This window comes from Eutrema salsugineum, unplaced genomic scaffold (assembly GCF_000478725.1).
Source record: "Eutrema salsugineum unplaced genomic scaffold, Eutsalg1_0 scaffold_5, whole genome shotgun sequence".
Taxonomy (NCBI): domain Eukaryota; kingdom Viridiplantae; phylum Streptophyta; class Magnoliopsida; order Brassicales; family Brassicaceae; genus Eutrema; species Eutrema salsugineum.
Genome location: NW_006256612.1, coordinates 8101530 through 8115764, shown reverse-complemented (window position 1 = coordinate 8115764; position 14235 = coordinate 8101530). Strand labels below are relative to the sequence as shown.

General features: G+C 40.4%; 3 protein-coding genes across 3 annotated transcripts; 2 read left to right on the top strand and 1 right to left on the bottom strand.

Annotated features, from left to right (window-relative positions):
* Positions 1-467: 467 nt before the first annotated feature.
* On the top strand, positions 468-3600 carry LOC18992818 (wall-associated receptor kinase 2). The gene is made up of 3 exons (XM_024152422.1): positions 468-1413; positions 1520-1705; positions 1791-3600. Exons 1-3 carry the CDS (start codon positions 576-578, stop codon positions 2981-2983), a joined length of 2217 nt encoding a protein of 738 aa, XP_024008190.1. The 5' UTR covers positions 468-575; the 3' UTR covers positions 2984-3600.
* Positions 3601-6357: 2757 nt separating this feature from the next.
* On the top strand, positions 6358-8933 carry LOC18992817 (wall-associated receptor kinase 5). The gene is given in 4 exon segments (XM_006416258.2): positions 6358-7213; positions 7295-7474; positions 7562-8727; positions 8729-8933. Coding segments are annotated over 4 exon segments (2229 nt in total). The 3' UTR covers positions 8756-8933.
* Positions 8915-9913, bottom strand: LOC112084083. The gene has a single exon (XM_024152772.1). The coding sequence runs from the start codon at positions 9735-9737 to the stop codon at positions 9069-9071; it is 669 nt and encodes a 222-aa protein (XP_024008540.1). The 5' UTR covers positions 9738-9913; the 3' UTR covers positions 8915-9068.
* Between the last annotated feature and the right edge of the window lie 4322 nt (positions 9914-14235).

Here is a 14235-nt window from a genome sequence, read left to right as displayed (position 1 = left end):
CTTTTTGTGTATAGGAGACTAGGAGTTATTTCTTTCTTTTTTAAAAAAAAAAAAAACAAACAAATATCAAAGAAAACAGAGCATGCTGTGATGAGAAGCCTTAATTCCTACATAGTCTCTTATAATGTCATTTCCTTGACAGAGAATTTTAAAGATTGGCGAAGACCAAGTTCAAATGGTGACCAATGTCCACTACTCTTTTTTAACTACGAAATGGTTTTTCTATTCAATAATAATAAAAAATACATAATGAAGCATATAAATAGTCAGAATATTTAACATTTATTCACATTTTGAAAATTCCTTGCAACTACCAACCGTCGTAATCTTTGAATTCAAAAAACAAAACAAAAATTCACTGTCAAACGTGAACTTGTTGGGATATTGAGCGTACTAGAACTTCCTCCTTGCATTACATATATTGACATGGTCCTGTTTGTGTAGCTGGATTGGAAAAGTGTCTGCGGAAACAAGTAAAAAGAGAAACATCGTAAGACTGACTTGAGGTTTATCTCATATAAGAAAACACACCTCAAGGACATGAGAGAAAACCCAAGAAAGAAGAGAGAGAGAAGATGAACAAGGTGCAGGGTCTGTTCTTTGTGGCAATGTTCTCACTTGCATATAGTCAGCTGATCAAAGGGAAATCATTGCCTGGTTGCACAGATAGATGCGGCAACATCACAGTCGAGTACCCTTTTGGAATCTCTCCAGGTTGTTACTATCCCGGAGATAACAGCTTCAAAATCACCTGTAACGAAACAAACAAGCTGATCTTTGGCGGCAATGAAGTGATCAACATCTCTCTCAGTGGCGAGCTACGCGTCTTGAATACCAGATCCTACGTTTGCTACAACATTCAAGGGAATCAGATCAGCCGCCAAAACCGGTGGTCGAGGCTGGGAAATTTAACATTCTCCGACAAGAACAGGTTTACTGCAGTAGGATGTAACACTTACGCGTTTCTCAACACAAACGGCGTTGGGAATTACTCAACTGGATGCATGTCAACATGTAATTCTCCCAGAGAGACAAACGGATCATGTTCTGGTGGAGGTTGCTGCCAGACTTCTGTACCTAGAGGGAGCAATTACTTCAGAGTCAGCCCATATAGCTTTTCCAACCATACCTCTGTGCATAGCTTCAACCCTTGCAGCTACGCCTTTCTAGTCGAAGACGGTGTGTTTAACTTCAGTTCTACAGAAGATCTTATGAATCTGCGGAATATCACGAGGTTCCCTGTGGTTTTGGATTGGTCTATTGGTAAAGAGTCATGCGAGCAAGCTGGAAACGCAAGCATATGCCGTGGGAATAGCGTTTGTTCCGATTCTGTTCGTGGAACCGGATATATCTGCAAATGTAAGAAAGGGTTTGATGGGAATCCTTACCTTTCAAACGAAAACGGTTGCCAAGGTACTTTACATTGTTTTTCTTTTGCCTTCTTTCTTCTTTTGAGAGTTCATTGTTTTTCTAATACTACATTCCTTGCTGAATCTTGCGCTCTGTTTCGTTTTGCCAGACATCAATGAGTGTAATACTACTAGTACTATCCATAGACATAACTGTTCAGGTTCCAGCACCTGTGAAAACACGATAGGAAACTTCCTTTGTAATTGCCCATCTGGTTACAACTTAAATTCCACGACCAATAGCTGCACTCGTAAAGGGAGGCCTGAATACTATGGATGGACTCGGATTTTTCTTGGTAAGCTTCCCTCACTCGTTCTGGATTCTTTCTTTTCTGCAGGAAAATAAAACTCACTATAATCATCTGTGTGTGATGTGACCAGGAACCACTATCGGCTTCTTGGCCATCCTGCTTGTCGTTAGCTGTATACAACAAAAGATGAAGCACCAGAAGGACACCAAACTCCGACAACAATTCTTCCAGCAAAACGGTGGTGGGATGTTGATACAGAGACTCTCAAGAGAAGGGTCATCAAATGTTAATGTCCAAATCTTTACTGAGGAAGGCATGAAGACAGCAACCAATGGTTATGACGAGAGCAGAATCCTGGGCCAGGGAGGCCAAGGAACAGTTTACAAAGGTATATTACCAGACAACTCCATAGTTGCTATAAAGAAGGCTCTGCTTGGAGACCGTAGCCAAGTCGAGCAGTTCATCAACGAAGTCCTAGTGCTTTCACAAATCAACCATAGGAACGTGGTCAAGCTCTTGGGCTGTTGTCTAGAGACTGAAGTTCCTTTTTTGGTCTATGAGTTCATCACCAGTGGGACCCTTTTTGATCACTTGCACAGTTCCTTGTTTGATGCTTCTCTTACATGGGAACACCGCCTGAGGATAGCAATAGAAGTCGCTGGAACTCTCGCATATCTTCACTCCTCTGCTTCTATTCCAATCATCCACCGCGATGTCAAGACTGCTAACATTCTGCTGGATGAAAATTTAACTGCAAAAGTAGCCGACTTTGGTGCTTCAAGGCTGATACCGAGGGATAAAGAGGAGCTCACAACTATGGTGCAAGGAACCCTAGGCTACTTAGACCCAGAGTACTACAACACGGGGCTGCTAAACGAAAAGAGTGACGTTTACAGCTTTGGGGTAGTCCTCATGGAGCTTCTCTCAGGTCAAAAGGCATTGTGCTTTGAAAGGCCACAGCATTCAAAACATCTGGTGAGTTACTTTACTTGTGCCAAAAGAGAGAATAGATTGCATGAGATTATCGATGAGCAAGTGATGAACGAGGATAATCAGAGGGAGATCCAGGAAGCTGCAAGAGTTGCTGTTGAATGTACAAGATTGACGGGAGAGGAAAGGCCAAGGATGAAGGAAGTCGCTGCAGTTCTTGAAGGCTTGATAGCCACAAAAACCAAACATCAGTGGTCGGATCAGTATCCTGAGCCAATGGAGTTTGAACACTTGCTCGGTGTTGAAATCTTATCAGCACAAGGCGAAACCAGTAGCACTGGCTATGACAGCATCAAGAATGTAGCAAGGTTGGACATCGAAGCTGGTCGCTGATATTTTTTAGTCCACAGCTCACTAGATGCTTTGACAGTTGTCTACATTTTGTTTTCTCATCCAAAACATGTAAGAAACAGTGTATGGAACATGGCATTCAAGAACTGTTAGTGTTTTTTTATCATCAGTCATTTTGTATATCAAGAATTCATAAATTTAGTATTTGAAACTTTAGAGTTCTTATTCAAAATCAAGAATTCTTAAATTTGATTCAGTTAAATATGAGTTTATGGTCAAAAATAATAACAACAACTCAAAAGAAGAAACCCTAGAATCTAAAGAAGCATGAAAAGAAAACAGAGCTCAGAAACCTGATTGACCTTGAGCATTTGGTCGAGTTCAGCATCGATTCTTCTGGTTTCTGAGCAGAGGCTTCCTAAAGACACATAAGAGGATTCAAGAGAATGATTCGTGTTCTCACACTGCTTGGGCCGGTGGTAAACTTTTGTGTATAGGAGTTGTATGTTTTTGTTCCAAAAAAATAGAAATAGAGCGATCGATAAAAAATAAATAAACAGAGCATGCAGTGATCAGGAGCCCTATTCCTACATTTTCACGAGCAATGTCATTTCTAATTTTGAAGATTGGCGAAGACGGAGTTCAAATGGTTGACCAGTGTCCACTACTCTTTCAAAATTGAGAAATGGTTTTTCTATCCAATATTAATATAATTAATCAAGGCCCTTTAACAAAGAAAACAAATAATTTAATCACATTTTGAAGATTCCTTGCAGCTACCAACTGTCGTAGTCTGTGAATACAACCCAAAAAAAAAAACAAACAAAATAGGAGTCACTTTCAAACGTAGACGTTGGGTTGGGATATGGAGGGCACTAGAACATCGTCCTCCTTGGCCCCTTGCATTAAATTGACATGGTCCTGTTTGTGTAGCTGGATTGGAAAAGTGTCTGCGGAAACGAGTGAAAAGATAAACATCTCAAGACTGACTTGAGATTTATCTCCTATAAGAAAACTGTGACATCCCTACCCGCCCTTCCTCTGGGGATCAGGCGCGGATCGGTGATATCAATCCTAACTCCCCCCAACCGTTCCTCTCAGTGAGCCCAACGCCCTTTCTAGGCCCGTGGGCTCAACGTCCTCTCTCTAGGCCCATTGGCCCACCACTGTCCGACGGTCGAGAGTCGTTAGTCTGGAAGGCTCGTAAGATTGTATACTGTCCCTGCAATCACCACATGATCTTTCTCCGTGCTTTGTCCTCACTCGCACAGTACCGCAGAGTACTTCCCGGTAGGTCACCCATTCTGAGACTACTCCAGCATCAGCACGTTTAACTCTGGAGTTCTCTCAGCACACTTGACCGGAAAAGATAAGTGCACTTAGTTGACATAGGTAGCCAAATCAATTCTTATAAGAATTTCCATATACCGGAAATCGGGATGTTACAATTTTCCCCGACTTCCAATGAATTCGTCCCCGAATTCTCCCTTTACCCCCACAGTGCTTGCACCAGGATCGTTCACCCTGTTACGGTGTGAGGCCACATGACGACTCCACACACGAGGTTGGGTGTCGGCTCTGATACCACTTGTGACATCCCGACCCGCCCTTCCTCTGGGGACCAGGCGCGGACCGGCGATATCAATCCTAACTCCCCCCAACCGTCCCTCCCAGTGAACCCAACGCCCTCTCTAGGCCCGTGGGCCCAACGTCCTCTCTCTAGGCCCGTTGGCCCAACCTCCTCTCTAGGCCCGTTGGCCCACCACTGTCCGATGGTCGGGAGTCGTTAGTTCGGAAGGCTCGTAAGATTGTATATTGTCCCTGCAATCACCACATGATCCTTACTCGCACAGTACCGCAGAGTACTTCCCGGTAGGTCACCATCCTGAGACTACTCCAGCATCAGCACGCTTAACTCTGAAGTTCTCTCAGCACACTTAACCGGAAAAGATAAGTGCACTTTATTGACATAGGTAGCCAAATCAATTCTTATAAGCCTTTCTATATACCGGAAATCGGGATATTACAAAAACACACCTCAAGGAGATGAAAGAAAATTTGGAGTTCTTGAATCTGATTCCATAAGACAATGATATACCACTGTCGCTACAAAAAGGAAAAAAAAAAAATCCAAGAAGAACTGTTAAACGTGAGCAAATGTTTTAGTAATAGATAATTTAGAGTTAGAAATATCCTAAATGGGGAAAAACCACATATGTGATCTATATCATCATAATGGGGAAAAACATCTCGTAAAGTAACACTACAAAAAAATTCATAAAAAGCATCCAAGGATCTCAGAGAATTAATTTGCTTGGTATTCAAGAAAAGTAAGAGATGAGAGAGATTGGAGTTAAATTTGGAGAATGAAAGTATGAAACTTGAGAATGATCGGATGGGGTTGGACTTGAAACAAAGGGAATCGGGTGTTGATTTGTAAACAGAAATGGCTTTACTTGGTATACATAGCTTTGTGAACTAAGACTCATTTTCTGCTCTTGTAAGCTTGCTTTGATTGAAATGATATCGAGACTGATGAAGGTTGAGAATTTAGTGAGGAAGGAGCGGTTATTACTCTCTAAGGCTTGCTTTAACTTAACCTAATCTTAAGGCTTAAAGTAATCAACTAGTGAAGGTTATTTTTCATCATTCTGTTTTATTATATAATTAACATCTTAATCTATCTTTCAGAATATAACAAATATTCATTTTTTATTTCAAAACCATGGATTGTTCCATTCAAATCTTTCCTTTTCTAAAATTTAAGAATAAAGGTGTTGCTTACTAGATACTTGGAACTTTTTTGAATCTTTTGCAAAAGGGACCTTAATTTACTGTATTTTGAACCGTCAATGAAAGAGACTCCTGAATTATCAGAAACTTCATATTTCAGTAATAAATTATTTTGAAGAGGAAATTACTAAGAAACAGAGTAAATTTGCCTCGAAATATCAAGGGAAGAAGATAGGACAGTGAATGAAGTTGACGAAGAGAGTGAGTTCCAATGGTTGACCAATGTCCACCACTCTTTCTTAAGAGTGAAATGGTTTACTATCCACCGACAATATCTTAAGGTTATAGTCTGAATCTTTACCACTCCTTCGAATTTGAATATTCTTTGCAACCACACCAACAGTAGCAATCTTTGAATACTACCAAAAATAAGAGTAACTATTAAACCGAACCAAACGTAAACGTTGGGATATTTTCTGGGTATATGGGGCATACTTGAACGTCTTTCTTGCGTTACATTGACATGGTCTTGTTTGTGTAGCTGGATTGGAACGAGAGAGTAAAGACAACATCTCAAGACCTAGACTTAGTAATCATCATTACCTATAAGAAAAATTCTCAAGGAGATGAGAGAGAACTCAAAAGAAGAACAAAGTTAGAGAGAGAGGAGAGAAAGGTAAAAGATGAAGTTACAGAGTCTGATCTTGGCGGCTATTTTCTTCAACCTTGCATGTACGCAGATGGTTAAGGGGCAACCACGCAAGGATTGCCAAACTAGATGTGGCAACATCACAATCGAGTACCCTTTCGGCATTTCTACAGGTTGTTACTATGCCGAAGATCGAAGTTTCAGTCTCACATGTAACGAGGAAGGGAAGCTATTCTTTGGCAACATGCACGTAACCAACATTTCTCACAACGGCCAGCTGCGTGTCCAGTTTAATAGGTCTTACACTTGCTACGACAGACAAGGAAAGTTGAGTGTTGAGATATACTACAATTATACGCTGGCTAACTTATCTGTCGCCACCAACAACAAGTTTACTTTGGTAGGTTGTAACGCTTATGCACTTCTGACCACTTTTGGTGACCAAAGTTACTCTACTGGATGCATGTCATTATGCAATTCTCGCCCGGCACCAACTAGAGTATGTAATGGTCAAGGTTGCTGCGAGACGTCTATCCCTTTGGATAAGGAAGTATTCAGAACTAGATCGTTGAAATTCAGAACAAGTTCTAAACGCTTCGCCATGACGACTTCTGTGTTGTATGACTTTAATCCTTGCACCTACGCCTTTCTTGTTGAGGATGGTAAGTTTAACTTCAGTTCTACAGAAGATCTTCGGAATCTGCGGAATGTCACGGACTTCCCTGTGGTACTAGACTGGTCTATTGGAAATCAGACATGCGAGCAAGTTGTAGGCAGGCGCATATGCGGTGAGAACACCGAGTGTTTCAATTCTACTCGTGGAATCGGATATCAATGTAGATGTACAGAAGGTTTTGAGGGGAATCCCTACCTTCCAGACGGTTGCAAAGGTAACTTGCAAATTGTATTCTTTCTTCTTCTGAGAGTTGATTGTTTTCCTCATATATACATATCTCGTTGTGCGCTGCCAGATATCGATGAATGTACTCATACTATCCGAGGACATAATTGTTCGGATCACAGCACCTGTGAGAACATCCCTGGAAGCTTTCTTTGTAATTGCAAATCTGGTTACGACTTAGATACCACCACTAATATCTGCATGCCAAAAGACCGGCCTGAATACTATAAATGGACTCAAATTGTTCTTGGTAATCTTTCTTTCATTCATTCTGGATTCTATATTTCTTGAAACAGCTCAGCTCCATATATTTATACTTTTTTTGTAATGTGACCAGGAACCACCATCGGCTTCTTGGCCATCCTGCTTGTTGTTGGCTGTATACAACAGAGGATGAAGCAACGGAACGACACCAGACTCCGACAACAATTCTTCGAGCAAAACGGCGGTGGTATGTTGATACAGAGACTCTCAGGAGCAGGGTCCTCAAACGTTGATGTCCAAATCTTCACTGAGAAAGGCATGAAGGAAGCAACCAATGGTTATGACGACAGCAGAATCCTGGGCCAGGGAGGCCAAGGAACTGTCTACAAAGGGATATTACCAGACAACTCCATAGTTGCTATAAAGAAGGCTCGCCTTGGAGACTGTAGCCAAGTAGAGCAGTTCATCAACGAAGTGCTCGTGCTTTCAAAAATCAACCATAGGAATGTGGTCAAGCTCTTGGGCTGCTGTCTAGAGACTGAAGTTCCCTTTTTGGTCTATGAGTTCATCGCCAGTGGCACCCTTTTTGATCACTTGCACGGTTCCATGTTTGATTCCTCCTTTACATGGGAACATCGCCTGAGGATAGCAATAGAAGTCGCTGGAACTCTCGCATATCTTCATTCCTCTGCTTCTATTCCAATCATCCACCGCGATGTCAAGACTGCTAACATTCTCCTGGATGAAAACTTGACTGCAAAAGTAGCCGACTTTGGGGCTTCAAGACTGATACCGATGGATAAAGAGCAGCTCACAACTATGGTGCAAGGAACTCTAGGCTACTTAGACCCAGAATACTACCACACGGGGTCGCTGAACGAAAAAAGCGATGTCTATAGCTTTGGGGTAGTCCTCATGGAACTGATCTCCGGTCAAAAGGCATTGTGCTTTGAAAGGCCACAGTACTCAAAACATCTGGTCAGTTACTTTGCTTCTGCCACAAAAGAGAATAGGTTGCACGAGGTTATTGATGGGCAAGTGATGAACGAGGGTAATCAGAGAGAGATCCAGGAAGCTGCAAGAGTTGCTGTTGAGTGTACAAGATTGACGGGGGAGGAAAGGCCAAGGATGAAGGAAGTAGCTGCAGTTCTTGAGGGCTTGGTAGCCACTAAAACCAAACATCAGTGGTCGGATCAGTATCCTGAGACAAAGGAAAGTAATTACTTGCTCGGTGTTGAAATCTTATCAGCACAAGGAGAAACTAGTAGCACTGGCTATGACAGCATCAAGAATGTAGCAATACTGGGACATCGAAGCTGGCCGCTGATATTTGTCTGAAAAAAATCACAGGTATGTCTTTGTTTGTGAAAGTATAAAGTCATTTCTATATTGCTTTCTCTCCTCTTTTGTCCTCGTAAAATCCAGTGTATCAAAACATATACATTCAAGAATATTTATGCTTCGAGAGATTTATGTAGACCATCAATATTAATAATTCCCCTGAATTAATCTTGTTCCATGTAACATTGAGAATGAAATACCATATAGTTACAAAAGCAAGTAAAGAAGAAACACAAGGATTTAAAGATATCATACAAAGAAAATACAGAGAATGTGATGATCATTGAACCTGACATTCTTCAGCATCTGGTCGAGTTCATCGTCGATTCTGCTTGGGCAACCAGAGCATAAGCTTGGTCAAGAGACGGAGGAGAATTCATAAGCATGACTTTCGTTCTCACATAGCTTAGATCATTGTTCAAACCCATCAGAAATGCGTAACGCTGCTCCTTCTCTCTCGCCTCTTGAGCTCCTTCCGGCAAGGGATCATACTCGGAAAGTTCCAGCCAAGCTCTCCTCAGCTTCCCGAAATAACTCGCCACCGAGTCACCATCTTGCCTCAGCATCGCGATTCTCTGACGAAGCTGGTAGATCTTGAAATCCACGCTCGGGACGAATATCATTCGAAATTCCTCCCATGCTTTATGAGCCGTCTCGGCGAAACGCACATAGTCTTGAAGGTTTTCGCTCACCGAATTCATCAGCCAACACTTAACCCTAGCGTTGCAGATTACCCATGGTTGATAGAGCGGCGAGGAAGGATCCGGTTTCTCGACGGAACCGTCGACGAACCCGGTTTTGTTCTTGCTTACGAGGAATTCGAGAAAATGATTCTTCCAGATGAAGTAGTTGTCGTCGGCTTGGCTGAGTATAACCATAGGGAGATTCTCTTCGGCTTGATAATCTGGATCGATATGGTAGGGAGATCTGGGATCGAGTGCGGGAGATAGGCTCATACTTTCCGCCATTGACACTGCTCTCTGAGCTTCGTTACTGTTTGATTTCTACTTTCTAGGGATTGCTTTTTATTATCCCGCTAATACATTGAATTATATATTCCAAGAATTTCTTTTGATTTTGATTTTGATTTATGAGTTTAACTGGGCCTTTGATTTCTACTTCTGAGCCCAAACTTTTGAGGACTATGTATGAGACCATCTCACCTGTTTTTCACCTCAAGTGGCCATATGATTTCTTTTGTATTGGTTGTTTTACTCACAAAAGGTAAATGGCTGTTTGTTATGTTATGTTTGGAAGCTGCTGGAAATTGCATGTCAGTTTCATATTCTCTTGTTCTCTATGTTTTTTTTTATTCTTATTCAAAGGTAATAACAGGGAAACATTTAGAACTTCAAGAAATTTTGAAAGATATGAAGTGAAGTAGATGGAGAAAGATGAGATGTATTAACTGATTTTTTTTTTTCATTTCACATCTTACGCAACATCTCCTAATACATATATTTAGATGAAATCAGTGAAATAGTCTAAATCGTGGACTTCTTATAATCTTATTACCTACGACATTTAACCCAAAAAACAAAAAAAAATTGACCCCCAAAATAACTACCTACACTAGGCATAATTATTTCTAGTTCAAGAAAACATATCATGTTTTGTTACATACTTAACATTTCTAAAATTATTCCTTCATCAGAACACTACCGAAGATTACTCTGATTATGTAATCATGTTTCATCACATCGAATCTCTGAATTTGTTTTTTTTTCTTAAACAATATAATTTTTAGGCTGTTTTTTCTCAGACTAATAAAATTTATATATAACTCAAATCCCACTAATAGTTGTTTGCAGTGCGATTAATAATTTAGCATCCATTTGATAATCATTTTAAATATGATTTTATTAACTATAAATATTTTTATTCTAACAAAAAGGAGTAACCAAATATCAGTGATCCGTAGCATGAGCGATGAGCCAGATATTGTGCATCTTGAACCCTATATTCAGAACTAATATTAAGAATTAATGTGGGTATTTTGACTAAACTAAAGTGATATGATGGTTTTGGTTTTCCTGGTTAATTCCTATCTAGAACTAATGATTCACTACGCAAATGCAATAAGCGACACGATTGCAATAGTAAGCAAACAACTGATGAGGGATATATATATATTCTTTCACGGTGAGAAAAAATTTCACAACATTTAGTAAACCCTTAGGCTTATATGGACTATGAATTTCATGTCCTGAGCCCAAAGTAGAAGTCTTGGTTGTTTTGTAGAAGTCATCTCAAACAATATTATGGATGGAGTTAATAACAAACCCGCGGGTTTACATTGAGAGATCCAAAACTTCATTCTCTGTCGATACATGGAAACAATGAGACCCAATGAAAAGCGGTGAATGAAACTGGGGGATTTGTTCGTCCCGATCGAGGATCTGTTCGTTTGCTTGCCGCAGGAGGCTGCGGCTGCGGCTTGCGTCCGATTGTTGTTCGTTACTCTGACGCAGCTTCCTGCGGCCAGATGCGGTGTCCAAACGCTGCGTTCTGCGTCGTTGATCAAATCCAGTGTTGCGACAAAACACACAGCGTTTAAAATTGTAAATTACAAAACTAACCTTATAACAATTTGTTAATTACAAAAAATATTTACTCTAAAAAAAAGTGTCGAGATCTTTCTCTCTACGCTGAAACTCTTCTTCCCCATTCATCTTCTCCATCTTCTCCATCAGCTGAGCTTAAAAGTTTAATGGATCGGGAGCATAAGCGGCGTTAAACCCACCTTCCAAACTCCATCAATCCTCTTCTTTCTTCCCAGGTCGAATCTGTAAATATAATCTGATTGACTTTTGGAAATGAGAATGTGTTATTGAGTTTTTAGTGTCGGAGAAAGTTCGATCTCGTTGCTAGGTTCTTTTGTAGCTCACGGGTTTTTGATAGATTCGTCTGCTTTAGAATATAAGTGTATTAAACGTGATCATCAAAGATCGATAAACCCAGAATCAAAGTAAGAGAGAAAGTTCATCAGAGGAAAGTTTGTTATTAGCTTCGTTAATTTGTACAATTAGTTTAACGTTCACTTATATACAGAGTACTAAACCAAGCTACATTCAGCTTAAGTTAAACCAAACTTAACCGAAGTAAACCATATCATAATACGCCCCCCTCAAGTCTTTAGCTTCGTAGAATCCTGAAGATAAAGGCTTGATATTGACATCTTGTTCAATAATGAGTAGAAGTGACCAGGATGAAGAGGTTTAGTAAGAATATCAGCATGTTGATTTCCAGTAGGAACATGCAAAGCCTTCAGTTTCCCTGCTTTGATCTGATCACGAACAGTATGACAATCTATATCAATGTGTTTTGTCCGCTCGTGAAATACTGGATTGGAAGCTATATGAATCGCAGATTTGTTATCGCAGAATAGGTTTGCTGGACAAGTCATCGTAATATGCAAGTCCCGAAGTAACTGCTGGATCCATATAAGCTCACAAGTCGCCAAAGCTAGACTCCGATACTCAGCTTCAGTGCTGCTTCTACTAACCACTGATTGTTTCTTTGATTTCCAAGAAATCAAAGAGGTACCAAGATAAACACAAAAACCTGTAACAGATCGTCTTGTGTCTTTGCAAGTGGCCCAATCAGCATCCGCAAATCCATTCAAACAAAGTTCAGAGTCAGATGCATACATTAAACCTTGTCCTGGATTGCCTTTGATGTATCGGAAAACCTTGTGTGCAGCCTGCAAATGAATATCAGTTAGAGCAGATAAGAACTGGCTCAGTTGATGCACAGCAAAGGTAATATCAGGCCTGGTTATAGTGAGATACAATAACCGACCAATAAGCTCTCTGTAGGAGGTAGGATTAGGCAATGGAGTTCCCAGATCCTTCGTAAGATGTAAAGATGGATCCATAGGTACTGAACTCGGTTTACAACCTAGTAAACCAGCTTCCTCGAGGAGATTCAAGGCATACTTCCTTTGACAAACAGAGATACCAGTCGATAATCGAGAAATTTCCAAACCAAGAAAGAACCGAGCTGGACCAAGATCTTTGATTTGGAATTCTGATCTAAGCAACCGCTTCAAATCCTCAACAGCCACATCATTATTGCTGGCAATCATTATATCATCTACGTAGACCAAGACAGCAATAAAGCATGAAGATGTGACCTTGACAAAAAGTGTATTATCGGCTGTGACTGAATGTAATTCGCTCCCAATAAAACTGAAGAAAAACGTTTATACCACTGTCTTGACGCTTGTTTAAGCCCATAAAGTGACTTCAGCAAACGACAAACCGGATTTGGTGGGAGAGGACGATCTGAAGCAGGAGTGTAGCCTTGTGGAAGACTCATGAAGATCTCCTCATCCAAATCGCCATGTAAAAAGGCATTGGAGACATCCATTTGAGTAAGACTCCAACCCTGTATAGCAGCGAGACCCAACAAAAGTTTAACACTCGTTAGTTTTGCAACCGGTGAGAAGGTATCCATGTAATCGATGCCTTCTTGTTGTGTAAAGCCTTGAGCGACCAATCTCGCTTTATATCTTTTCACCGTGCCATCAGGATTATACTTAATGGTAAAAACCCATTTACATCCAACAACATTCTTCCCAGCTAGTAAAGATTCCACATTCCATGTACCTTTATCCTCCAAAGCATGCAACTCAACATTAACAGCTTTTGTCCATTTTTCAGATGCCATGGCTTGTTTAAAAGTCTTCGGTTCTGTTTCTAAGGTATAGGCAAGGATATAGGACTGAACAGTGGGAGTGAATTTATCATAAGATATAACAGAAGAAAGGGGATATGGAGTACTAGAGGTATTAGTAGGAGAAGGATCAGTAGAAGAAGAGAAAGGAACCAAGTTACAATGATACTCAGTCAGATAACTAGGAGCCCTAGTAGTTCGTTTAGGCCTAGCAACATTTACAGAACTAGTACCTATCTCTTGTGTAACTGGAACAGATGAATGAGTACTCGAGTTATCAACATTCGGTTGTGATGAAACAGATGAATATTCTGATGATGATGGAAATGAATGCGGCATAGTTTCAACAAAATGCAATGGTGCAGGAAGTGGTAAGATGGTGTTGGGAAACATATCAACTGCACGAGAAAGCAATTCACTAGTCTTGAAAGGAAACATGTGCTCATGAAAAACAACATTGCGAGATATGGATACAGAATGAGATTCTAAGTCCAACACTTTATATCCTTTATACCCAGATGGATATCCTAGAAAAACACAAGGTTTAGCCCTAGGTGAAAATTTATGGCGATCCTTTTGATTCGTAGAAACATAACAAAGACAGCCAAAACTCTTTAACAACGAGTAATCAGGTACCTTGTTTAACAGCAATTCAAGTGGAGTTTTGTGATTTAACAAAGGTGAAGGAATCCTATTTCTCAAGTAAACTGCTGTTAAAATACAGTCACTCCAATATTGTAAAGGCACATTAGATTGAAAAAGTAAAGATCGAGCAACATTAAGTAAATG